Here is a 27441-nt window from a genome sequence, read left to right as displayed (position 1 = left end):
TGTCAGAAAAAATTTCAACGAGGAAAAGATCCAATGAAGAGAGATGGGAGAATGAGCAGAATTGAGAATAGGTTTTGATAAATTAGGAATAATATGAACATATTTGTAATCTGAGGAGACAGATTTAAGTAAGGCAAAGGAGAATGAAGATTCAATAAAGAAAAGGGATAACTGACAAACCAAGATCCTGACGTGGGGTGGGAGGATAGAAATTAAAAACACAAATAATTAGCTATGTTGGTTTAAAATTTCCCTAAATGACCTGGCAGTACTTCTACTTAGCTATCATTAGTACTAACTAAAAATACAAGGCAAAAAATAAAAAATATTGCATTCTTTAAAAATATCCTTTAGAATCCAGTGTTCTTCCCCACTTTCTTAGTAGAAGTTTAAGTGATTTTGGTATAAATTTAAATGATTTAGTATAAATTTAAATTTTACCTTTAAAGTACACGTCAGTCTATTAGGCTTTAAATCTTGGTCTTCCATTGTTCTTGATCCATCTACTACCACATAAAGGTGGCGCATCTACCAGAAAAAAGAAAGGGCCAATTTCAAGTACTTGTTTTGTTTTGTAGAAACTGAGTCTCACTCTGTTGCCCATGTTGGTCTCAAACTCCTGGGCTCAAGCAATCCTGCCTTGGCCTCCCAAAGTGCTGGGATTATAGGCATGAGCCACTGTGCCCAGCCTCAAGTGCCATTTTGATTAGTAAAAACAGCATTTAATAATTTCATATTCTATGCATATATTTTTAATATATTCTTTTTAAAACTTTGTTATTTCGCTATTGTTTTTTCTAGCAAGTCAGAATATTTCTCTAACCTAAACTAGTTCTGTACTAGTAAAAAATAATGACATACCATTCCAAGTCGAACTTGTCCATGGTGCTCAAATACTCTGTTAAAATTATACAAACATTTTAATGGAATTCAATATACTATCCCCCCCAACACACGAAAAAAATACAACTTTCCAATTGACCTGCTTTCTCTTTTTTTCTAATTCTGATTAAGAATGTCATAATGTGCATTTTTAGTGGAGTAAATAATTAACTTATGGAATACAATACACATAATTCTAGGTATTGTAGATAGTCTCTAAAGACCATTTCCTGCTGAGGCAAGGGTAGGTGGTTAGTTCTTTCCCCATAGTCAGAAGGCAATAGGTCAGTTTCCCTGAAACACAGCTGAAGTGAAGTACTGAGGAGTGTTTATAGATAGAAAGGCTTAAAATGAATATATTTTACCTTTTTAACATACGTAGGAAGATTACATACCTTTTTCTCTTTGCCTTGAATAGAATGTCTTCTATTGTAGCTTTAAGTGATCCAGATTCATCTTCTTTAAGAATCTCCCTATAAGTCATAATTATTTGTTTGAAAAGACAAGCTAAAATGATTACTAGCCCAAATAAAATGAAAATATACGTCCACACAAAGATTTGCATGTGAGTGTTCATGGCTGCATTTACCTAACAGCCAAAAACCGTAAAGAACCTAAATATTCACAGACTAGTGAATGGATAAACAATAATGTGGCATAACCATAGACGGGAATACTATTCAGCAATAAAAAAGGAATGAAGTATCAATACACGCTGCAACATGGATGAGAAATAAGTGAAAGCCAGCCACAGTAGACCACCATGCTATAATAAGTCATGCATTGCTTACTGACAGGGATACGTTCTGAGAAATGCATTGTTAGGTGATTTCATTATTGTGTGAATATCACAGGGTATACTTACACAAACCTAGATGGTATAGCCTACCCCACGCCTAGGTTACAAACCTGTACAGCATGTTACTATACTGAATATATTAAAGACAACTGTAACACAATGGTCAGTATTTGTGTATCTAAACACACATAGAAAAGGTATAGTAAAAACACAGTATTATAATATTATGGGACCACTGTCATATATATATACAGTCTATCTTTGACCAAAACATCATTATGCGGCGCATGATTGCATATGATCACATTTTTGTGAAACGTCCAGAAAAGGTTAAAATTTAGAGACAAAAAGTAGACTAATGATTGCCTACAGGTGGAATTAAATCAAGATTAAATTAATTGTAAATGGACATGAAGGATCTTACTGGAGTGGTTACAATGTTCTAAAACTGGTTTATGATAATGGCTGCACAGCTCAGTAAAGTATTAATAAAAAATCACTGAATTGTACATTGGAAATGAGTGAATTTTAACAATGTAAAATATACTTTAATAAAGTTGTAAAAAAAAAAAAAGACAATGTCTAAAAGAAAAGACAGGGCAATAATGCTCTCCTTACCATGTTCTTTCATAGCCTCCTTCCCATCGCTTAGTTCTTTCAGGTTCTTCATCCATTTTTTCAAAACTGTATTTTATTATTCAGTAATCTGTAAAAATCATTAGAATGTAAGTTATCTAAAGATGTTTGTTACAAAATGCATCCAATTAAATTTGAAAATTAGACACATATATAAAGTAAAAAAAATTGAATGCCAGGTCATCTTATTCTTTGTATTTTACTCAATAATTGTCATTAAAAATCTTCATAGAACTCCATTTTTCATTTTCAAGAAATAATATGAACATGTATACACAAACTTGGTACTAATAAAAATAAACATCTTTTTACGATTTGTAAAAGAACAAAAATGCTTTATAGATGTGTCACATGACAAAACTGCTTTATAGATGCTTTATAGATGCGTCACATGACACATGACTGTAGAATTGTGAGGAGTCAGTATGGGTATAAACTATTACAGCTGAGTGACATGTGATTCATTGTAATATCTCTTTTTGTGTATGTCTGAATTTTCTCATAATCAAAAGTTTTAAAATCACATTTATTATTTATAAATGGGTAAATGCTATGGCTCATAATTCAAAAAAAAGGACACAAAATTAAACATAGTTCTTTGAGACATCTCCAAACTGCTTTCCACAGTGGCTGAACTAATCTACATTCCTACCAATAGTGGATAAGCATTCCCTTTTCTCCACAACCTTGCCAACATCTGTTATTTTTTGACTTTTTAATAATATCCATTCTGACGGGTGGTGAGATGGTTCCGTGGTTTTGATTTACATTGTGGTTTTGGTTTGCATTTCTCTAATGATCAGTGATGTTGAACATTTTTTCATATATTTATTGGACACATGTATGTCGACCCAACAATCCCAATACTGGGTATATACCCAAAGGAAAATAAAATCATTCTACCAAAAGTATACATGCACTCATGTTAATCACAGCACTATCCAAAATAGCAAAGACACTGAATCAACTTAGATGCTCATCAGTGGTGCACTAGATAAAGAAAATGTGGTACCTAATATATCATGGAATACTAGCAGCCAAAAAAAAAACAACAAAAAAACCCCACAATGAAATCCTGTCTTTTGCAGCAACATGGATACAGCTGGAGGCCATTATCCCCATTGAATTAACAGGAACAGAGTCCCAACGCAGTGGCTCACGCCTGTAATCCTAGCACTTGGGAGGCCGAGGCAAGTGGGATCACCTGAGGTCAGGAGTTCGAAATCAGCCTGGCCAACATGGTGAAACCCTGTCTCTACTAAAACTACAAAAAAATTAGCCAGGCGTGGTGGCGAGCACCTGTAATCCCATCTACTTGGGAGGCTAAGGCAGGAGAATCGCTTGAACCTGGAAGGCAGAGAGGCTGCAGTGAGCCGAGATCATGCCACTGCACTCTGGCCTAAAAAAAACAGGAACAGAAAACCAAATACAGCATGTTCTCATTTACAAGTGGGAGCAAAACACTGAGTACACATGGACATAACGATGAGAACAGACATTGGAGACTACTAGACAACGAAGAATGAGAGAGAGTGAGGGTTGAAAAACTGCCTATTAAGTACTATGTTTACTACCAGGGTGATGGGATCATTTGTACACCAAACCTCAACAACAAGCAATTTATCCATGTAACAAACATGCACACGTACTCCCTGAAAATAAAAGTCGAAAACAAAACAAAACAACAAACAAACACAGGCCAGGCCCAGGTGCGGTGGCTCCATCCCTGTAATCCCTGCATTTTGAGAGGCCAAGGTGCGGATCACCTGAGGTCAGGAGTTCAAGACCAGCCAGGCCAACATGGCGATACCCGTCTCTACTAAAAATACATAAATTAGTTGGGCATAGTGGCAGGTGCCTGTAATCCCAACTACTAGGGAGGCTGAGGCAGGAGAATTGCTTGAACCTGGAGGGCAGAAGTTGCAGTGAGTCACAAAAAACAAAAACAAAAACAAAACCAGGCCGGGTATGCTGGCTCACACCTGTAATTCCAGCACTTTGGGAGACTGAGGCAGGTGATCACTTGAGGTCAGGAATTCAAAAATTAGCTAGGAGGTTGGTAGGGACGGGTGCCTGCAATCCCAGCTACTGGGGAGGCTGAGACAGGACTGCTTGAACCCAGGAGGCACGGAGGCTGCAGTGAGCCAAGATCATGTCACTGCACTCCAGCCTGGGCAACAGAGTGAGACCCTGCCTCAAAAAGAAAGAAAAGAAAGGAAAGAGAGAGAGAGAGAGAAACAGGCACAGTGGCTCATGCTTGTAATCCCAGCACGTTGGGAGGCCGAGGCCAGCAGATCATTTGAGGTCAGGAGTTCGAGACCAGGCTGGCCAACATAGTGAAACCCCATCTCTACTAGAAATACAAAAATTAGCAGGGCATGGTGGTGCACACCTATAATCCCAGATACTCAGGAAGCTGAGGTAGGAGAATTGCTTGAACCTAGGAGGTAGACACTGCAGTGAGCCAAGATCGTGCCACTGCACTCCAGCCTGGGTGAAAGAGCAAGACTCTGTCATTCATTCATTCATTCATTCATTCATAAATAAATGTCCTCATCATACCTCCACCCTCCCCAATGCAATCTCCCTCTCCACTCCACCACCTCCTGACTCACTGCAACCTCCGCCTCCCGGGTTCAAGTGATTCTCCTGCCTCAGCCTCCCGAGTAGCTGGGATTGCAGGTGCGTGCCACCATGCCCAGCTAATTTTTGTATTTTTAGTACAGTCAGGGTTTCGCCATGTTTTGTATTTTTGTAGAGCCAGGGTTTCGCCTGACTTGCCAGGCTGATCTCGAACTCCTGACCTCAAGTGATCTGCTCATAAATGGAACATTTTTGTTTCTTTGTTTTTTGTTTGGAGACAGAGTTTCACTCACCACGAGGCTGGAGTGCAATGGCGCGATCTCGGCTCACTGCAACCTCTGCCTCCGGGTTCAAGTGATCCTCTTGCCTCAGCCTCCCAAGTAGCTGGGATTATAAGAGCCTACCACCACACCTGGCTAATTTTTGTGTTTTTAGTAGAAATGGGGTTTCGCCATGGTGGCCAGGCTGGTCTCGAACTCCTGACCTCAGGTGATCAACTCACCTCGACCTCTGAAAGTGCTGGGATTACAGGCGTGAGTCACCGCACCCAGCCTAAACTGAACATTTTGCTCTTCCCTGTTTTCTGTTACATATTGCGAACTTCAAAAATGAAAAACTCACATAACGTTCTCAATGTTTTAAAACTCAAATTCTTGGCAGGGCACAGTGGCTCAAACCTGTAATCCCAGCACTTTGCGGGGCCAAGGCAAAAGGATCGCTTGAGTTCAGGAGCTCAGATCAACCTTGTCTCTACAAAACATCAAAAAATTAGCTGGGCGAAGTGGCGAGTACTTGAGTCCCAGCTACTTGGGAAGCTAAAGTGGGAGGATGGCTTGAGCCCAAGCAAGTCAAGGCTACAGTGAGTCATGTTCACTACTGCACTCCAGACTGGGTGACATAGTGAGACCCTGTCTCAAAAGAAATAATTATAAATATATAATATATATTATAAATATAAAAATAAATAGCAACTGAGAGACTTTTGGATGATCGTATCAAAGGACTTCTTTTTTTTCCTTTTTTTTTTTCTGAGACAGTCTTGCTCTGTCGCCTAAGCTTGGAGTGCAGTGACACGATCTCAGCTCACTGCAACCTCCACCTCAGGGTTCAAGCGATTCCACTGCCTCTTCTGTCTCCGGCATAGCTGAGATTAAGGCGCATGCCACCACAGTTAACTTTTTTTTAGTAGAGACGGGGTTTCACCAGCCTGTTGGCCAGGCCTGGTCTCGAATTCCTAACCACAACTGGTCCTCCTACCTCGGCCCTCCAAAGTGTTGGGACTAGAGGCATGAGTCACCACGCCCGGCTAAAAGGACTTCTTAATTAGAGCTGCCTGCAATGGGAAATCAGAGACTGGACAGGAGGTATTAAGGTCCCTAAAACTGCAGACGTTCAATGGGAAGTCTGATTGTAAACATGCATGCTGTTTAAAGGATTCATGCATCTTGAAGATTGACTTTGTAAAGATCTCCAAAGGCCTATCATTTCCCAAGAGTCCATCTTCTTCTTAAAAATATCAGTGAGGCCGGGCGGGTGGCTCACACCTGTAATCCCAGCACTTTGGGAGGCTGAAGCGGAAGGATCACGAGGTCAAGAGATCGAGACCATCCTGGCCAACATGGTGAAACTCCGTCTGTACTGAAAATACAAAAATTAGCTAGGCGTGGTGGCGCGCGCCTGTAGTTCCAGCTACTCAGGAGGCTGAGGCAAGAGAATCGCTTGAACCCGGGAGGTGGAGGTTGCAGTAAGCCGAGATCGCGCCGCTGCACTCCAGGCTGGCGACAGAGCAAGACTCCGTCTTGGGGGGGGGGGGGGAAATTAAGTGATCTGTTTCCTGGAATCCAACCCCAAACAATCCACATTCCTCAGCATAAGCCTATTGGTGTGATTCCCGTTACATGAGCTCGGAATGCTCTCTGGAAACAAATGAGAGCACCAAACATCCCAATTTAAGAAGCTTTTCTTCACACCTTACCCTACCAAGCTATGTGAAACTGGCAAGGCTGATTACTGTCCTTGTTTTTCAGGTATGGGATTCAGGCTCAGAGGGTGGTCACTTTCTCAAGCGGGTCACAAACTCGAACCCTGAACCATCATTTCTAAAAGTCGCGCTTTTACTTAGGGAGGGACGGCCTGCAGCCTCCCTCCCTACTCTACGGCTCCCCACACGAAAGTTACCTTCCTCTGCCTTCACAAGCTCCTTCACATCCTCCTTCCCTATGAGCACAGGCAGGGCAGTTCAGCCTCCGTTCCCTGCCACGAAAACCCTCCCAGCCGCCTACCTAGCCAAGCAGCCTGCCCCACCTCTGCGCCACACAGACTTCCACCCGCGGACTCACCGGCCGGGCTAGAAGGACTCTCAGCCGGAAACTCCGCCCCGCCGCTTTAGAGGCGCCCCGGAAGTCATTCCACCTCGCGCTGCGGCCAAGGCGAAACGTTCCGGATGGTGCAGGCGGCAGCTGCCGGAGCGGGGCGCTCTGGTGCAGGGCATGCCCGCCGCTGAGTTGGGGCGCGGAAAGGGATTGTCTTCCAGCTCGACTTCGCAGAGAACTGGAAAACAGTGATCGCCATTCGCTCTCGGAAGGTCGAAGGCTCTGCAGCCGTCGACCTGGGTTCTGAGGAGCTCGATCTTGTTTTTCTACCTCTAAAAAGTTGAGATAAAAGACCCTGGCTACAGAAGTAAGGCCAGAGTTATCCTTGCTTCTTGCTGTGTATTTCAGGACTCCTCCGTTGCTCTTGCTGTTCATTCAGCAAACATTGAGCATCTACTTTGAGCCTGATGCATGTCTAAGCACTGAGGAAATAGCAATGAAAAACTGACAAAAATCCTTACTCTCGTGGAGTTTTTCTCCAAGGGGAGTAAGTATGAAGAAAAACATATACTATATGAAATGGTGATAGTGCTGTGGAGAAAAACTAAGCATTGAAGGGGAAAAGTTGACAGTTTAAAATAGGATGGCTAGACCGGGTGCGATGGTTCACGCCTGTAATCCCAGGCATGGTGATTTGGGAGGCCTAGAGGGGATGGATCACCGGAGGGCAGGAGTTTGAGACCAGCCTGGCCAACATGGTGAATTCCGTCTCTACTAAAAATACAAAAAAATTAGCCGGGTGTGCTGGCAAGCGCCTGTGATCCCAGCTACTCGGGAGGCTGAGGCAGGAGAATCACTTGAATCCAGGAGGCAGAGGTTGCAGCGAGCCAAGGTCGCACCTTGCACTCCAGCCTGGGTGACAGAGACTCCGTCTCAAAAAAAAAATAAAATAGGGTGGCCAGAGGAGTCCTCGCTGAGAAGAGAGTTAAGCCATGACCTGAATGAGGAAGGGTGTTAACCCTGCTGATACCTAGGGGAAAAGCTCTTCAGACAAAGACAGCTGCAAGTGCAAAGGCCCCGTTAGAAGTGCATTGGGGTCTTTGACGACTGCAGGAGTGAGCAGGGGATGAGTGATGGCAGCTGCAATCAGAAGGGTAAGGTGGGGAGGAGAGGCTGTGAGCATTGTTAAGAACTTTGCCGGGATTGTGATGCCTTGGACCAGCAGCTGGTGAGAAGTGACTGAATTCTAAATCTTACTGATACACTGGATGTGTGTTATGAGAAAAGAATCAAGGATACCTCCAAAGTCTTCAGCTGAGCAACTGAAAGGTTGGGGTCACAATTATTTAAATGTTGGTGGGGTGGGTAAGATCAATTCAGTTTTGGACAAGTTGTCTGACTGCCAATTAACACAAGTGGAATTATTGGCATTTCCCATACTTGAGAAATGGAGAGGCAGTGCACCCCCAGATGAGAAGAGGATTAGGAATAACAGAAAGCAACTGCAGAAGCTGGGGCCTCTTTCCTTCCCCATCAGCATATTCATCCCCTCCGTTGCCTTTATTGTTAAAAATTCTTCCCATCTCTGTTGTCTCCCTCAAAAATATAAACAGAAGGTATCTTGCATAGCAGTGGAAAGAACAGTCCTGGATTTAAAATCAGGTTCTGACATAGTGGCTGGGTGACCTCAAGCAAGTCACACCAAGTCTATGAACTAATGTGTAAAATGGGGTTGTCTCCACCAACCCTACAGGGCTTAGTGGCAGCTCTGTAATCAGTCTCATTTCCTCCCAGAAGACAAGATTTTATTTAGTTATTTGTGTTGGCTTTGCATGAACACGATTTTAAAAGGGAGAGGAGGGGAAATTAGTATCACAGTGCCAGGAAGCTTCCATGCTTGCCTCCCTCCCACCTTTGACCTCATTAGAGGACTCACACCCAAACTCCACACTTTTCTGTTTGTGCCCTTCCTTCCTATCCACACTTTTGCTTCCTTCCATCTTAATTGACCATCCTATTTGCAAGATGGGATGCATTCCTCTAGGACAAACAGCCTAGAGGAATCCCAAGCCCCAAGTTTCTTGTATATGTTTGTTATTCATCAGCCTGGGAAGACTTTAAGGAAAATCAGGAAAATGATAGAGGATTCCCCAATAAATGTAAAGCATATTTGCAGAGAGGGCACTAAAACAGTTTTCCTAACTGTAATATTTGCTCTGTACAGATTTTAGACATGGATGTTAAGATTCAACTAGGAATGGTACTAAAGCAAAACAAAATATGCATAAATCCATAATCTCTTGGCATGATTATGACTGACATATTCTAATCATGTACAAGTGGCAGAATAAATTATCCAACCTACTCAGATGTTTTTTCAAATTGTAAAACTAAAAGACATATAGACTATATGTCTTTTATAACTATAAAGAATGGAATAAATCTGCTCTTTGCCCACGAGTGGCCAGACACAATCAACAGGGTTAGGACATTCACAATCAGCTCAGCCAATGGAATCAAACAGATATAAAAAGCAGGCAACTTGAAAGACTGGGAGAGCTGATTCCCTTACAGGGAAACTAAATCATTCCAGAAAGCCTCATCTAAAACCTCTGTAATTGACAACAGTATCTAACAATCTTGATCTTGATATGTAAGTATTTGCTCTAACCTAAAGAAGCATTTGTTTATCACGTACAAATATTTAGAATGCCAATCCTGCATTCTCTGCCTAGAATTGAAAAGAATTCTAGGCTCTAAGGCTGCACCCAGCACAGATCAATCATATGGGATTGGATGATACATGCACTTTAAAAAACACAATTTGCGGCCGGGCGCGGTGGCTCAAGCCTGTAATCCCAGCACTTTGGGAGGCCGAGACGGGCGGATCACGAGGTCACGAGGTCAGGAGATCGAGACCATCCTGGCTAACACAATGAAACCCCGTCTCTACTAAAAAATACAAAAAAAAAAAAAAAAAAAAAAAAAAAACTAGCCGGGCGAGGTGGCGGGCGCCTGTAGTCCCAGCTACTCAGGAGGCTGAGGCAGGAGAATGGCGTGAACCCGGGAGGCGGAGCTTGCAGTGAGCCGAGATCCGGCCACAGCACTCCAGCCTGGGCGACAGAGTGAGACTCCGTCTCAAAAAAAAAAAAAAACACAATTTGCAGCCCGGTGCGGTGGCTCACGCCTGTAATCCCAGCACTTTGGGAGGCCGAGGTGGGTTGGATCACGAGGTCAGGAGATCGAGACCATCCTAGCTAACACGGTGAAACCCCATCTCTACTAAAAAAATACAAAAAAAAAAAAAAAAAAATTAGCCGATCGTGGTGGCGGACACCTGTAGTCCCCACTACTCGGGAGGCTGAGGCAGGCGAATGGCGTGAACCCGGGAGGCAGAGCTTGCAGTGAGCCGAGATTGCGCCACTGCACTCCAGCCTGGGCAACAGAGAGAGACTCCCATCTCAAAACAAACAAAAAAAACCCCCACAATTTGCTTTTAGAAAACTTGTTAAAGTTTTACCTTCTGGCTTTGAAAGATAGGGGTAGCTAGGCATATTTACTTTTAGACAAGGACTGAGTCACACATTAACTACCTCCTTAACTATTAGATTATTACAAATATATTTTACAGATACAAAAAACTGAAGTACAGAGAGGCTAAGTTAATTTCTCCAAGGTCCCACAGCAAGTAACTGCAGAAGGGCAAAGCAAAAATAGGACAACACATGTACGCAATACCAAGCAGGTCTTGTGGCAGCAACTGGAAACCTTTTGGAGACACCATTCTGCATTTTGTTGTAGTCATACACAAACCTAGTTATGTATCCATGCTTCTTTCTCATAATGCCAAAGTAGCACTATTCTAATTTACTAACACAACGTTTTCTAAAAACTACCCAAATTATTGAGGTGTTTTTGCTCACTTCTTCCCATTAGAATAAATGTAGACAATAAGAAAAGCATGAGGGATGACGTAGTCCTCCATCAAATTTGTCCTTTCACACAAGAGATGGCATGGTGTAGTGTAGCAGAATCATAAGCTGCCAGGAAATTATGAATTCTGTATTCCTTCAGCTGAGTCTTTGAAAAAGTCCAGATGGGAAACACTTCCATCCTGATGCTGAAGCAAGGAGAATGTCCTTGTGTGAGGAATTCTCACACCAACTGAACCTAAGGTCCCTGGAGCCATGATAAAAGCACTCTTCTGCCCTGATTCTTCTTTACACATATGTACCCATTCAGGTCTTTACAGATATTTCACAGGAAGCATTTATGTTACGAGTACTTAAAATGCACTCAAAATTAATATAGAATACTTTATTTACATCAGAGTGATCTCACATTATCCAATCCATTAACAAAGTCAACACAGGATGGAAGTATAGAATCTAACAGTCCACCAAGAGACCAAGATCCTAATCCCTTGTTTTGCCACTTGCTAGTGTGACAATGGCCAGTTAATCTATCATATCATTAGTTCCTTGTCTGTAAAACAAGAATAAGAAATGGTCACATATCAAAAGATCGTTTTGAGGATTAAATATCCTATATGTACTTATGTGTATATAACTTATTTACTATAAATACTAGTTGACTTCACTTTATTTCAAAAACTATGAAGCACATATGACAAAACATTAACAGATGTTATTTCTGGGCAGATGGTACTTATATTTTATACTTTTCTGTATTTAAAATTTTCAAAATAAAATAATGATCCTATATACTTTTAATACAAAGTCACACATGTAGGGCATCACTTTATATACAGGGAATCTTTACAAAATGAACTATGTGCTATCACAACGAACTCCTTAGAACAATTGTTTATAACAAAGCAGAATTCCAGACAAGAACCACAGGTCAGAAATGGAAGGGATGGCGGAAATCTAATCTAAACCTCTGACTTTCTAGACTAGGAAACTTTCTGAGTGGCTTTTCAAATTTACATCCAGCTAGTTAATGCCAACACCAACAGAAACACTCTGATCCTGGTTTCCTAAAATGGTATTCAGTATAAATACACGTGAAAATTTTTCCTATTTTTAAAATTTCAAAGTCCAATTTTATAACACAATTTTACAATGCAAATTCTTGCTATTTCACCTTCTGGATTCAGCTGAATAGTTTTGTTTTGTGAAAATACTGACAAACTTGCCTTCATGAATTAAGTACACTGACTTCCAAGAACAAATTGTTAAAAATTTAACACAGAAAAATCAGTTAAAGGTGCTCGAGAGTCCTTTTCATTTGGTATAAATCCAAAAGCTATGAAAATACCTTTTGTATTATGTGCAGCATGCAGAAAATTAAGAATTTATTCAATTTGCAGAAATAAATCAGTGATATAATGGAAACATTTAAAATTTTATCTCCGGAAAATAATTCAAAATCATCTATCAAAAATTATAGGCTGGGCACAGTGGCTCACACCTCTAATCCCAGCACTTTGGGAGGCCGAGGTGGGCAGATCACCTGAGGTCAGGAGTTCAAGACCAGCCTAAGCAACATGGAGAAACCTCATCTCTATTAAAAATACAAAAAAAATTAGCCAGGCATGGTGGCGCATGCCTATAATCCCAGCTACTTTTGCTTGAACCTGGGAGGCGGAGGTTGCGGTGAGCCAAGATCACGCCATTGCACTCCAGCCTGAGCAACAAGAGCAAAACTCCATCTCCAAAAATATATATATATATATAAAATATATATAATTTATATATATATAAACATATATATATTATACACACACACACACTTAGGCTGGGCGTGGTGGCTCACGACTATAATCCTAGCACTTTGAGAGGCCAAGGCAGGTGGACCACAAGGTCAGGAGTTCAAGACCAGCCTGGCCAATATGGTGAAACCCCATCTCTATTAAAAATACAAAAATTAGCCAGGCATGGTGACGGGCACCTGTAGTCTCAGCTACTCGGGAGGCTGAGGCAGGAGAATCGCTTGAACCCAGGAGGTGGAGGTTGCAATGAGCCAAGATAGCACCACTGCACTCCAGCCTGGGTGACAGAGTAAGACTCCGTCTTAAAAAAAAAAAAAAATTATATACCTAAATATCTGAAATGCATACTAAAGGTCACAGATTATTCTAAAAAAAGGTTTTTCGAAAAGTCTAAGCTGGGATGGTCATGATCAACTTGGTCAGCACAGTGCTATCAACTAATTTTACTAATAAGAATCTGAATTTTTAAAAAAGTGATACAATTTAAGGGCACCATTTGAAATTATTTGGTATTTCGTGGTATAGCATTCTATTTGCAGACATACCAGCATTCTTACAGCCAAAGGATTGGGAAACGACTAACCAGCACAGCACCCAAAAGAGTATAAACAACAACAGATACAACTCCTGAGTGTGGTTTTCCACAGCTGTATGTTAACAGCACTAACAACATCAAACAGGTTATTACGGAAAGAAAACACCAGGTTGAATACCTTATAAAATATGTATAGAAATTGAACATTCCTGTAAGATACAGTTCAAGTCACAATTTAATTATAAATGTAATCAGATATTCTGATATAAAGAAAAGGTTTAGTTGGTTTTTTAAAAAATGCATGTAAACCATAAAAGATAAAAAGTATTTAAAAATACACAAAATTCTAACCACTGGGTTTAAACTTTGATCTTAAAAAAGTAAATGTATATTTACAATCTTTAAATTTCACACATTTGTTACTTTTACATGATCTTTATTATTTAAGAAAAACTTCTTTTAGCCATTTATATGACAGAAAAAAATAGGGAGGCTGGTAGATCATCACATATATAGTATCTAAAATATGAAAGGCCAGGGAGTTTATTATTAATGGAGTCATAAAACAGACTTAACCAAAAGTGTGTGCTAGGAAACAAGCAGTTTCACTTCAGAGACTTCATTGCAGGAACCCAGTTTCCTTAAGTGGAAAAAAGTGATTATAAATAACAGTTATCTGAAGGGTGGTTGAGAGGATTACATGAGATCACCTATGCAAACAAATACATGTAGGTATTAAGACAACATCGGGGGTGTGAAAGTTTAGTTCACACCAGAACCTTCCTTTAAGGCTTAAAAACCTCAAACAGTATTTCATTCTTAATACAAGAACCAATGTTTAAAGCATAAAATCCTTAATTGGAGTGTTCAGCCCAGTTGATTATCAAAAGCTATTTATAAAATGCTTCAATACTGATGATATTAAAGCAACCAAAACTTTGTGATGCTCACAAGGTTTGGCTTCCTGGGTTATGGTCCAAAGTCATTTGCCTTCTGAGAAGAATGCAGAGATGTCAGATACTTAATTTCTCAAACAACTTGGCATCAGCCTTCTATGTTTTCTGTCTATCATAGTCTCCAACCATCTTCTTGATGTGTGACAATTTGCTCTTTAACTGCTTGCAATGATCCTTCTTACTTTTGTAATCTGCAGACTAAAAAGGGAGAAAATGAATCACATAAATTCAACAAAATAAAAACAGGTCTGCTAGGAAGGCAGAGGTGAACAAAAAAATGGAATATTTAGTCAGAGAATTGTTGGGAGTGTTAATTGAAGTAATATACTCAAGGTGCCTGGCAGTATCACTAACCACACAGGCAGCTGATTCTGTTTGCTCAGTTCTGTCTTCTAACCTGGGTTTTTAAAAAGGATACCCCATTTCTAAAAACCTGTAAAATGACCAAGAAAACTTATCAGCCTTTTTGCTAACAGATCATCTAAAAATGTAAGTAAAACAAGAGACTGGTGATCTCAGTTGACTGGGGAAAGGGAAGCTGAATAGGGGATAAGTGAGATGGGAAATTTTACTGTATACCCTTTAAACTCTTATTGCAAATCATGATGCCTGTAATTGATAATTTTTTGTTGTTGTTTTTAGAAAGGGTCTCCTCCTATTGCCCAGGCTGGAGTGCAGTGGTACAATTATAGCTCCCTGCAGCTCTGAACTCCTGGGTTCAAGGGATCCTTTTGCCTCAGTCTCCCTAGTAGCTAGGACTACAAGCACGTACCACAGCACCTGGATAAGTAATTTACAGAAATTTTAATATAATTTTTGTTAATGTTTTAAGTCAATAGTGACTGACATGCCAAGTGTTAGCAACGATATAGGGCAATAGGAGTCTGTAGTGGTTGATGGGAAAGTAAACTGGTACAACTACTTTGGAAGGCCATTTGACAGTATCTACTAGCGCTGGATACACAAATGCCCATCACTTCTATGTTCAAACATTTACAAATATGTTTGAAGCTGTGATATTTTTAAATGCCAAAAATTGGGAACAACCCAAATGTTCATTAACAATAGAATGGATGAATAAAGTTGCGTTTTATATACAACACTACACAGCAATAAAAATTAATCAACCGGCCAGGCATGGTGGCTCATGCCTGTAATCCCAGCACTTTGGAAGGCCGAGGCAGGTGGATCACTTGAGGCCAGGAATTTGAGACCTGCCTGCCGAACATGGTGAAACCCCATCTCTACTAAAAATAGGAAAATTAGCCGGGTGTGGTAGTGCTTGCCTGTAATCTCAGCGGCTCGGGAGGCTGAGGCAGGAGAACTGCTTGAACCCAGGAGGCAAGAGGTTGCAGTGAGCTGAGATCATGCTACTGCACTCCAGCCTGGGTGACAGAGCGAGACTCCCTCTTAAAAAAAAAAAAAATCAATGAACCATGGCTGGGCATGGTTGCTTATGCCTGTAATCCCAGCACTTTGGGAGGCCAAGGCAGGCGGATCACCTGATGTTGGGAGTTCAAGACCAGCCTGGCCAACATGGCAAAACTTTGTCTCTACGTGGTGTGTGCCTGCAATCCCAGCTAGGCTGAGGCAGGAGAATTGCTTGAACCTGGGAGGCGGAGGTTGTAGTGAGCCAAGATTGCGCCACTGCACTCCATCCTGGGCAACAGAGCAAGACTCCGTCTAAAACAAAAAAATAGTAATGAACCACAAATGGACCCTTACAAACACAATACTGAGCAAAAGAAATCACACACAAAATACATACTGTATGGTTCCATTTATGTAATATGCAAGAGAGACAAAACTCTATAATGTTAGAAGTGAGCATGGTGGACCCCTCTGCAGAGAGTGTAAACACTGGAAAGGAGTACAAGCATGGGGTGGGGAGGTACTGGGAAATACATTTCTTGATCTGCATACATAGGGATGTGGTCACACTGTGAAAATTCATCATGTTATACACTTTGATTTGTACACTTTATGTATACTTCAACTTTTACAAAATACATAAAATAAAAAATGAAAAACATGTAATAGAAAAGCTCTTCCTCCAGATGAGTAGGTATGGGAATTAAAAGAAAAAGAAGAGGAGGAAAGTTCTTCCTACAAGAACGATCTCGGATACTTACTCCCTTCACTTGCTTCAGTCTATTGTATTCATCAGCAGCAGCCTATTAATGAGAGACACAAAGGAATATGTTTACTGGGGCATTTTATCTTTCAAAAGTAACATTCCTGATGTTATACTTTGGAGCTAAAAGTGACAGCTTATGACAAAAATATAAGCAATTAAAAGAACAAAGTCATAAAGCTCTTAAAACTCATGATCAGCAGGAAGGTCTGAAGGAATTCAGTGAAGAGATATTTATGATACTGTATCTTTCACATTCCACTCACACAGGCAGGTAACTATCTGTTCTGCTACTTCTCATCTCTCCTCATGCCAGTCCCCATGCTACACTGACACCAGGAAGATCTTTTCAAACACTGAGCGCTGATCAGGTAATATCCCACTGCACAACTGGTCTGAGCTTCCCATTAACTTCTCTCTTCATCCAGTTTCTACCTTTCCAGTCTCAGCACCCATCATCAGCAACTCCTTTAAAAACTGAAACATGTTAAATGCTTCAAGATTTTGATCATGTTTTCCTTATGGCTGAAATCATGCACCTCCCCGCACCCTTCTGTCTGGAAAATTCTTAATGATTCCCTCACTGTGAAGCCTCGAAAGACTTTATTTCTCCTATGAGCAGTTAAGTTATAGTGCTTTCTACACATGATACAAATACAGCATTAATCATATTGTCTAAATTGGTTAGATGTCAGTTTTTTTCTTAAAATATGAGCTCTTTTGAGGGTGGGGACAGGATTTTATATATCTAACCTCAGCATTTCCACATCAAAGAGCAATAAGTGATCAATACATGTTCACTAAATTAAGATCTATAACACCCTATAGAAACCATAAAAGAAATACATAAATCTAACTATACAAAGATGTGAATATATCAAAACTAAAAAGCAGATCACTTCAACTGAAAAATGGCAGAATATCTAATTTTTCAGGTGTAAGTGACATGTGCATCAAATGAGCCCTGTATTGTATCAGGAGGGAGACACAGTTAGTGCAATCTCTCTGGAGGGCAATTTTGCAACAGAAGTTTAAAGATACATACCCTCTGACTCTCAGCAATTTCACATTCTGGAATTAGTATTAATTAGATAAGCAGGCTGGGCGCTGTGGCTCACACCTGTAATTCCAGCGCTTTGGGAGGCCGAGGCAGGCAGATCACCTGAGGTCAGGAGTTCGAGACCAGCCTGACCAACATGGCAAAACCCCGTCTCTACTAAAAATACAAAAATTAGCCAGGTGTGGTGCTATATGCCTATAATCCCAGTTACTTGGGAGGCTGAGGCAGAAGAATCACTTGAACCTGGGAGGCGGAGGTTGCAGTGAGCCAAGATAGAGCCATTGCACTCCAGTGTGGGCGACAGAGCAAGACTCTGTCTCCAAAAAAAAAACAAAACAAAAAAACAAACTAGATAAGCAGACAAGAGTACAAAAATGGAGAGGTTCACCAGTACATACTACTACTGGAGTAGGGGGAGACATACTTAAATGTCTATCCATAGAAAATGACTCTTAAATTATGATGCAACCATAAAATTGAAAGTTGTTTACCTAATTTTACACATAAAAAACTTAAAACTAAGTAGGTCTTTATTACTGATATAAAAAAAACTTGCTGTTAAGAAAAGCCAGAAATAAGCAGTGCAAGAAAGTTTTGTTTTGTTTTTTTTTTTTAAAGATAAAACACCACAATGATAAGAGTACATCAAAGGGACACAGGAAGCAACTGGAAGAGTTCCCAACGGTCAAAGTGAGAACAATTAGAGCTACAAAGTAAAGCAGCCTTGGATTATAACTCACAGTATAAAACAGATATCCATGAGTCCATAGTTATGTAAGTGATTGATCAATAAAGGAACCAATAAACAAGAAGAGACTAATCTCCCTCTAAAAGGTGGTGTAACTATATTAATTTCAGTACGTATACAAAATACAGTATGAAAAGGATGGATTTAAAAAAAAAACAAAACCCAGTAACTCTACATGGACAAATTCTATCTCAGCCAGGTGATCAAGGGAGGAAAAAAAAAGATAACTATAAACTGTTGATTTAAAAGACAGGAAGAAAGTAAGTGGAACATGGAAGATGATAGATGATGTTTCCTTAGAGAAAGTTATATGTACCTCGGTGACTCCTGCTTGGAGAGATTGTTTTAACAACTAATATTTTGGTGATAAGGATTTCTTGATGGTAGGATTTAAGGTGATTTCTTTTTCTTTTTTTTTTCTTTTTTTTTTTTTTTTGAGATGGAGTCTTGCTCTGTCGCCCAGGCTGGAGTGCAGTGGCGCGATCTCCACTCACTGCAATCTCCGCTTCCCGGGTTCACGCCATTCTTCTGCCTCAGCCTCTCATGTAGCTCGGACCACAGGCGCCCGCCACCACGCCCGGCTCATTTTTTTTTTTTTTAATGTATTTTTAGTAGAGATGGGGTTTCATCGTGTTAGCCAGGATGGTCTCGATCTCCTGACCTCGTGATCCGCCCATCTCGGCCTCCCAAAGTGCTGGGATTACAGGCGTGAGCCACCGTGCCCGGCCACGGTGATTTCTTTTTCTGTATACAATTCTGTGTTAAGTTCTTTTCTACAGAAAGAATGGCTTTATAAATAGGAAAGATAATAGGGCTATTTTTTTATTATTATTATTATTTTTGAGATGGAGTCTCACTCTGTTGCCCAGGCTGGAGTGCAATGGCGCAATCTTGGCTCACAGCAACCTCCCCCATCCCAGGTTCAAGCAATTCTCCTGCCTCAGCCTCCCGAGTAGCTGGGATTACAGGTGTCCACCACCATGCCCTGCTATTTTTTGTATTTTTAGTAGAGACGGGGTTTCGCCATGTTGGCCACACTATTCTCAAACTCCTGACCTCAGGTGATCCACCCGCCTTGGCCTCCCAAAGTGTGGGGATTATAGCCGTGAAACCACCATGCCCAGCCTGGCTATTTTAAATAGGAAAGCATAGATGTACATAGAATAGTGCTTTGTAGGGGCTGGGCACGGTGGCTCATGCCTGAAATCCCAGCACTTTGGGAGGCTGAGGTGGGCGATCACAAGGTCAGGAGATCGAGACCATCCTGGCTAACACGGTGAAACCCGTCTCTACCAAAAAAAGAATACAAAAAATTAGCCAGGCGTGGTGGTGGCAGGCACCTGTAGTCCAGCTACTCAGGAGGCTGGGGCAGGAGAATTGTGTCAACCCCGGAGGTGGAGCTTGAAGTGAGCCAAGATCGCGCCACTCCAGCCTGGGCGACAGAGCAAGACTCTGCCTCAAAAAAAAGGAATAGTGCTTTGAAATTCTTAACTATTATACATTAGTTCAGTCTTCTATTAGAAAAGAATTTCATCCAAAACCCAATCTCAACTATTCTTCAATGAAACTGCAGTTTGATAATTACTAGCACATTTTAATCAACATTAATATAAAGGATGCTGTACCTCCACAGATAAGATTCAAATTTGCATAATATACAAATATTAGGTTGAATTTACCATGTACTCTTCACTTTCTTCTCTATAGTCATCCAATTCTTTATCCAAACGGGAGAGTTCTTTATTGATCTCATCAAGTTCTGATTGTAAGCTCTTGTATTCCTGTAGGCCAGTGTCAAAATTTCTCTTGTACAGTTGTCTTTGTTGATCTGAAGTGATAGGTGGATATTCCCTAAAAGGTGAGAGAAAATGACTACATATGTATCCTTAGCAGACATAAAATTCAATGCTCCTTCCTCAAAGATAATAAAGCTGGTGGGATATGGAGAATGACATTTTCTTGTTTCCTTTTTGTTTCTTATGGGTAAAGAGAGAGAGAGTACAAATAGGTTCTATTAAGAGTGACTATATATTACTGCTTATTTTTAAAAACTATGCCGACATAATTTGCAGAAATAATTTTGAAAATCATTTACAAAATTGAAGGTACAAGTCATAAGAACTCATTTATTCTCCATACACAGTATCAATAGTGGACTACTTATGTTTCAAGTTTTTCTTTCTTTTTTTTCTTTTTTTGAGACAAAGCCCGCTCTATCACCCAGGCTGGAGTGCAGTGGCACAATCTCGGCTTACTGCAACCTCTACTTCCCGGGTTCAAGCGATTTTCATCCCTCAGCCTCCATAGTAGCTGGGATTACAGGCAGCTGCCACCACGCCCAGCTAATTTTTGTATTTTAGTGGAGACGGGGTTTCACCATGTTGGCCAGGCTGGTCTCAAACTCCTGACCTCAGGTGATCCACCCGCTTCAGCCTCCTGAAGTGCTGGGATTACAGGAGTAAGCCACCACGCCTGGCCTGTTTAAAGTCTTAAAACTGGAATTCTGGAACACAAAGTACGCTTTGATCACCACAGTGGCAGCACAGCTGACTGGAAGTGGCTGTTTCCTGCTACCACCCATAGTTTTCAGACTGGTTTATTTATTTTTTGCTCTTGTTTTTCCAAAGTGGAAATAGCTTCTTTCATAATAAAAATAGACATTAAAAATGTACATGTATAAAAACATGTGCTCATTATTAAAATAATCTGGCAATTCATTAAAGTATAAAGAAGAAAAACTGAAATTTTGTATCACATGTATCTCTCAATATGCCAGCTACTCCTTACATAGGAAGATGATGCCATCAACCCATAATTCATAGAGAAAATACTCTGAATCCTTTCACAGGACTGGAGTTTCACAATGATGTGGAATTTCAAATTTTAGATCTAACAATCTAGTATCTTCATTTTACAGAGGGGAGAAATTTAAATGATTTGATCAAAAGGGAAACAAGAATTCGGATTTTGAAAATTTTCAGGCTGGGCACAGTACCTCACACCTGTAATCCCAGCACTTTGGGAAGCCAAGGCGGGTGGATCACCTGAAGTCAGGAGTTTGAGACCAGCCCAGCCAACATAGTGAAACCTTGTCTCTATTAAAACCTCAAAAATTAGCCAGGCGTGGTGACACATGCCTGTAATCCCAGCTATTTGGGAGGCTGAAGCAGGAGGATTGCTTGAACCTGGGAGGTGGAGGTTGCAGTGAGCAGAGATTGTGCCACTGCACTCCAGCCTCGGCAACAGAGTGAGACTCTTATCTCAAAAAAAAAAAAAAAAAAAAAAAAAAAAAAAGTTTTCAGTTAAATCTTCTGGATACAAGTTAGGTGAATATTTTACAGATAGATAGCTAAGCCAGGCCAAAAACTCTTGAGGGGAGAGGGGAAGATAAAGTATCAGAATCATCAGTGAATAGGGGATCTCAAGCTACCCATGCCCCGCCTATCCTTCCTCACTCTCTGAGAAGCAATGTTTTGATTACCATTCACATTGCAAATGTTTCTGATGTGTGTCTTAGTCCTCAGAATACTTGGGCATAGGAAGGCTACACATCATAAACAAATACATTTGGTGATGGTGGATGGACTGTAACAAAACCACGGACACACAAAGAAACTTAACCACAACTGTGGCTGAATACTAAATTGTTACCTCAATTGTTTATGAAACTCTTTGGATTAAACTTTAAAAGAAACTCTGGTCTTATCATTTTAAGCTTAACTTAAAAAATAATTGCCAGCTAGGCGTGGTGCCTCACACCTGTAATCCCAGCACTTTGGGAGGCTGGGATCATCTGAGGTCAGGATTTTCAAGATCAGCCTGGCCAACACGGTGAAACTCGTCTCTACTAAAAATACAATTAGCCAGGCATGGTGGTGGGCACCTGTAATCCCAGCTACTTGGGAGGCTGAGGCAGGAATCGCTTGAACCCGGAAGGCAGAGGTTGCAGCGAGCCGAGATCGTGCCATTGCACTCTAGCCTGGGTGACGGAGCAAGACTCCGTCTCAAAAAAAAAAAAAAAAAGTAATGCCAAAGGAAAACCATAGCACTGGTCTGGGAATTTTATAATCAGTAAAACAAAGTTCCTCTATACCTGGATTTTATTTATTTGAAAGGCCTTTCTTTGGTTGTTTTTTGAGACAGGGTCTAGCTCTATCGCCCAGCCTGGGGTGCAATGGTGCAATTAAAGCTCACTGCAGCCTTGAACTCCTGGGCTTAAGCAATCCTCCTGCCTCAGCCTCAGCCTCAGCCTCCTGAGTAGCTGGAACTACAGGCCCACACCACTATGCCTGGCTGGTCTTGAACTCTTAGCCTTTGCCTCCCAAAGTGCTGGGAGACCTTTCTTGCGTGACTATTGGTATAAGTAAGAGCACTGGTGAAGTTCACCAGCCACGCTGTGGAAAGTTCAAAGTGGTTACTGCCAAAGTTCAAAGACATGGTTACTGCCAAACATTCTCTCCACTTCAATCTTTATCACAAAAGGGTGCTAAGGAAAAAACCAACCAACACCACACAAAAAACTGTCTCCAGTCCTGGCTGGCAAAGAATGAAATTACACCAGTGACCTCAATTTGGGAGGCAACAACTCCGACACCTGGTTGGTCTCCTTTAATCATCAGAAGGTGCACGTGGCCCAGGAAAAGGAGAGCTGAGTCGCTACCTAATCCAGTCCTCCTCCAGCTCATCACAGGACTCGCCGCCAGTTGTGTAGTCTGTTTCATAGTGATCTTGCTCTGTTCTCTTTGACTTTCCTGCTCTTCCCTTTGCAGAAGTCCTTTTTGAAGGTGTCTCAAAGTTACCACTGCTGCTGTAACGAGGCTGCCTGAAGTCATCCACAGGCGAAGTCACTGGAAGCTCCTGAACCACTTCAGGAACCCTAATAAAAACAGGCATCATTGTTCAGTACACTACAGCCCTTTGCCAGTGCACTGTAATCACAGAGTGCAGCCATAAACACCAGGAGACATCTGCACACAGGTGCACTCAAGCAAGGACTTCAGACAATTGAAGTCTTGAATTGCTTGAACTTCAGTTCAAGTAATCCACCTGCCTCAACACTAGCACTGAGCAGATGCCTCGTTTTCTGCACGCAATTTGACAGCAGTTCAGAGTCCTCTAATACCCACAAGTAGTAGGTTCCAATTTAAAGGGGAGTAGCCATTTTTATACCTTCTAAGTACAATGGATCTCAGATTTCATTTTAAAAAGTTCAGGCTGATCTATAAGAGGTGTTTACTTGACCTGTGCCAGGGACGTACTCTACAAATGCTGTCAGGAAAATAATGATCATTCTTTTCTACAGGCTCTTCTGGTTCCCTGGAATACTGCGTGGGGAAGAATGCACATATGCTCTTTGTAATATTAATCTTATACTACCATATAGCAATTATCATATTAGGATAAAATCTTGCAAAATAAACTAAATATCTAAACTAAAAAATTAAAAAGCTTTACATTACAATAAATTAAAGAGTTCCTTTAGGATTCTTTTTAAAATTGCTGTTAATCCTGAAGTCATATAGAATGAATAGAAAGGTTACCATTACACACTTATTATTTTTTCTAATACAATTAAAGTTACATCACAATTGCACATTTATAGTGTTTCAGACATAAACATGAAAATAACCCTAACTGAGGAATAAAATACCAAAGTTGAAAGTGGGAACTACTTCTGAGTAAAAGAAATACGAAGTTTCATTTTCTTGTAGAAAAGGGCAAGAACAGAAATGCTTCTCACTCTCTGAGAAGCAATGTTTTGATTACCATTCACATTGCAAATGTTTCTGATGTGTGCTTAGTCCTCAGAATACTTGGGCATAGGAAGGCTACACATCATAAATACAAAGAATGGGCCTAAGACTTTCCACGCATCAGCCTTGCCATTCCAATCAACTATTTAAAAAGTCTGAAGTGTTTCTTTTTGCTGTCAATTTACATAAACTATCATACTAAGCTTTATCTTCCAGGTTTAGTCCCTTTTCTAGGTGATCCACATGTGCTTTGCTCTAACTGTTGTCAGAGTCTTAGATTTGTAAGCATACAATTTCTTGCAGACTCTAAACTTTGGGGTATGTGTGTGTAGATGCAGGTGGGGGTGGTATTTATTTCTTCTTTCAACATTTATGGCTGAGGGCGGTGGCTCACACCTGTAATCCCAGCACTTTGGGAGGCCAAGGTGGGCAAATCCCTTGAGGCCAGGAGTTCAAGATCAGCCTGGCCAATATGGTAAAACCCCATCTCTACAAAAAATACAAAAATTAGCCATGCATTGTGGTGGGCATCTGTAATCCCAGCTACTCAGGAGGCTGAGGCAGAAGAATTGCTTGAACCCAGGAGGCAGAGAGTGCAGTGAGCTGAGATCGCACCACTGCACTCCACCCTGGGTAAAAGAATGAGATTCTGTCTCAAAAAAAAAAAAAATGTATTCAGGTAATATGGCTTTGTGTGCTATGCTAAAGTTACTTCTAATGGAGGGAAAATGTGACTTTCTCCATGAGTCAATGATTAACAAGTTCCTAGACACTCTGCCAAAACTGCCAGGTACTATGCTTCTTTGAGGTAGCAAAACAAAACCTTTAGAACGCAGTGGATTTATTTTAGGGGTAAGGCCAAAGAGGGAGGAAACTAAAGGGCAAAAGAAATTACAAAAAAACATAAAAAGTAAAACATCGAAGTAGGCCTCCTGCCAGAATTTTTATATTATTGATATATCTTTACCTTCGAAGTTTTCCTCCCCTCCTCCTACACGCCTTTAAAATATTAACATACTTGAAAGCTAAAAGCAAAATGTTTCACAAGAAAAGTATTGACTACAGGTGTGAGCAACACCACACTGGGCTAATTTTTAATTTTTTTTGTAGAGACAGGGTCTCACTGTTGCCCGGGCTGGGCCCTCCACATTTCCCGAGCTGCATTGATCTTTTCAGCCCAGCATGAAGTTTCCTTTCCCAAAGCTTACATAGCAAAAAGGTTCTGATTGGCCCTTTTCAGGTCACTGTCATCCTTGAAGCCAGGAGAATGTTCTCTGATTAGTAAGACTTAGATATGCCTCCCAATAATGGTGGCAGCTCTAAACTATACAGTGTATAACAAACTTCATTCTAATAGTCATGGCATTGTTGATCATAGGTTGTTTCTCTGCTGTCACTGATTCTGTGTGTAATCAGAAAAAGAAGGATTCTTATACATGTGTTTTCAATTCAGTAATTGTCCTTAACACCTGACATGCATAGAGTACTGAGCCAGGTGACCCTGGGAAGACCAGGTCCGTGTTCTCACGGAGGCTGCAAAACAGGGGTGGAGGAAAGTGCACAACTCTACTGAGATCAGGGCAAGGTAGGAGCAATAAAGGCAGCATGAAGGAGTGTGTGTGAGAATGAAACAAATGGCTGAAGAATAAAAACAAGCCGGCCAGGTGCGGTAGCTCACACCTGTAATCCAGCACTTTGGGAGGCCTCGGCAGGGGGATCACTTGAGGTCAGGAGTTTGAGACCAGTCTGGCTAACATGGTGAAACCCTCGTCTCTACTAAAAATACAAAAATTAGCTGGGCATGGTGGTGCACGCCTGTGATCCCAGCTACTCGGGAGGTTGAGGTGGGAGGATCACTTGAACCTGGGAGGCGGAGGTTGCAATGAGCCAAGATTGTGCCAAGCCTCCAGCCTGGGTGACACAGCAAGACTCCATTTCAAAAAAACCACCACCAACAAAAACCCAGGCGTGGCTGCATGCACATGTAGTATTAGCTACTCAGGAGGCTGAGGCAGAAGGATCACTGAGTGCAGTAATTTGAGGATTCAGTGAGCTATGATCACACCACTGGACTCCAGCCTGTGTGAAACAGTGAGACTCTATCTCTGAAAAGTAAAAACAAATAAATAAATAAATGTAGATGGCTATGCTGTCACAACAGAAGCTGAACTGAGAATAAAGCCAACATACCGACAGATGAAAGCACATAAGAGCCCTGCTATCTTCTGAATCCCTCGATTATGCCATGACTGAAGCTAGAGACATCCTTGGGCCTCATGTGACTCAGATAATTCCTCCTTTTGCTTAAGCTACTTTTTTCTTCATGATTTTTAAAAAAATTGAGACAGGGTCTCCCTACGTTGCCCAGGCTGGTCTCGAAATCCTGGCCTCAAGCAATCTTCCCACCTCATTGGCCTCCCAAAGTGCTGGGATTATCAGCCTGAACCACCATGCCCTGTCTTAAACTAGTTTAAACTGGGCTTCTGTAATTCCTCTAACTTGCATAAAAGTCCTAACATCATCCTACCAGCCTATTGCTACCAAACAATAGTCTCATTTGGCAATGCAAGGAGTCAGTCTTTGAAAGTTTTGCATTGCAGCAACATTCAACTTCCTTGATTTATGAAGGCTAATTCAACCTGGGTGTGGACAGGATAATAGACAGTGTACCTAATAGGGCTCTCCCAAGTTCGTTTAGTAAGTTTGGAGAGGCAACCATCTTCAGCTAAATTCTGGTGTGCCCTGATGCAGGATTAATTCTCATAGCCAACTGCCTTAAAATTCTAAGGTATAGGACATTATAAGCAAAAGGAACCAGATATGAGAGTAAATTGCATGATTCCATTTTATATAAGTTCACTAACAGATGGTGACAGACATCAAAATAGCGGTTACCTTGGCATGGGTGTGGGTGGGTATTGATGGAGAAAGGGCACATGAGGACCTTATGTGGGGCTCAAAATGTATCTTGGTGGTGGGAGTTAAGTTCATATATGGGAAAACTCATCAAGTTGTATACTCAAGATTAGTGCTCTTTTTATGGAATGTACATTATGCGTTGGGAGAAAAAAACATCTTAATACTGAGTTACCTCATCCTCAGCATGGATGGATGGATGGACACAATGTTCTCCATCTAATTCCTTCTCTATCCACTAGAGTGGTGAGGAAGAGACGTGCTCATGGGTTACTAAGCACTTGCGAGAATGCCTTAGGAAAGACAGGCTATGACTTATGTCTTCTTATTCCCATTCAAGTGGATGTCCTCTGAATGCTCTACAGCACTCAGTACTCTACTGTGAATAACACT

The 27441-nt window shown here is 41.1% G+C and overlaps 2 protein-coding genes across 11 annotated transcripts in view; both read right to left on the bottom strand.

Annotated features, from left to right (window-relative positions):
* GTF2H2 (general transcription factor IIH subunit 2) overlaps nucleotides 1–7310 on the bottom strand; it is a 34710-nt gene extending 27400 nt beyond the window's left edge. Inside the window, exons 1-7 of one of the 7 annotated variants that reach the window (XM_025387885.1) lie at nucleotides 7240–7310; nucleotides 4758–4807; nucleotides 3617–3664; nucleotides 2300–2387; nucleotides 1278–1355; nucleotides 862–898; nucleotides 442–528 (exon numbers count right to left, since the gene is read on the bottom strand). In XM_025387885.1, the coding sequence (XP_025243670.1) occupies nucleotides 442–528; nucleotides 862–898; nucleotides 1278–1355; nucleotides 2300–2355 (258 nt within the window). In that variant the 5' untranslated portion in view covers nucleotides 2356–2387; nucleotides 3617–3664; nucleotides 4758–4807; nucleotides 7240–7310. Of the gene's footprint in view, nucleotides 1–441; nucleotides 529–861; nucleotides 899–1277; nucleotides 1356–2299; nucleotides 2388–3616; nucleotides 3665–4757; nucleotides 4808–7078 lie in introns of all 7 variants that reach the window. The other 6 variants (XM_025387883.1, XM_025387882.1, XM_025387884.1 and 3 more) reach the window with 6 other exon arrangements.
* A 6320-nt stretch (nucleotides 7311–13630) lies between these two features.
* Nucleotides 13631–27441, bottom strand: part of OCLN (occludin) — a 60607-nt gene continuing 46796 nt past the window's right edge. For all 4 annotated transcript variants that reach the window (XM_025387878.1, XM_025387880.1, XM_025387877.1 and 1 more), the window contains 4 exons: nucleotides 23040–23255; nucleotides 20059–20230; nucleotides 16570–16611; nucleotides 13631–14635 (listed from right to left, as the gene is read on the bottom strand). In XM_025387878.1, the coding sequence (XP_025243663.1) occupies nucleotides 14534–14635; nucleotides 16570–16611; nucleotides 20059–20230; nucleotides 23040–23255 (532 nt within the window). In that variant the 3' untranslated portion in view covers nucleotides 13631–14533. The remainder of the gene's footprint in view (nucleotides 14636–16569; nucleotides 16612–20058; nucleotides 20231–23039; nucleotides 23256–27441) is intronic.

The sequence above is a fragment of the Theropithecus gelada genome, chromosome 6 (assembly GCF_003255815.1).
Source record: "Theropithecus gelada isolate Dixy chromosome 6, Tgel_1.0, whole genome shotgun sequence".
NCBI classification, from domain to species: domain Eukaryota; kingdom Metazoa; phylum Chordata; class Mammalia; order Primates; family Cercopithecidae; genus Theropithecus; species Theropithecus gelada.
The sequence above is the reverse complement of the archived record's forward strand: the minus strand, read 5'-3'. Positions and strand labels throughout refer to the sequence as shown.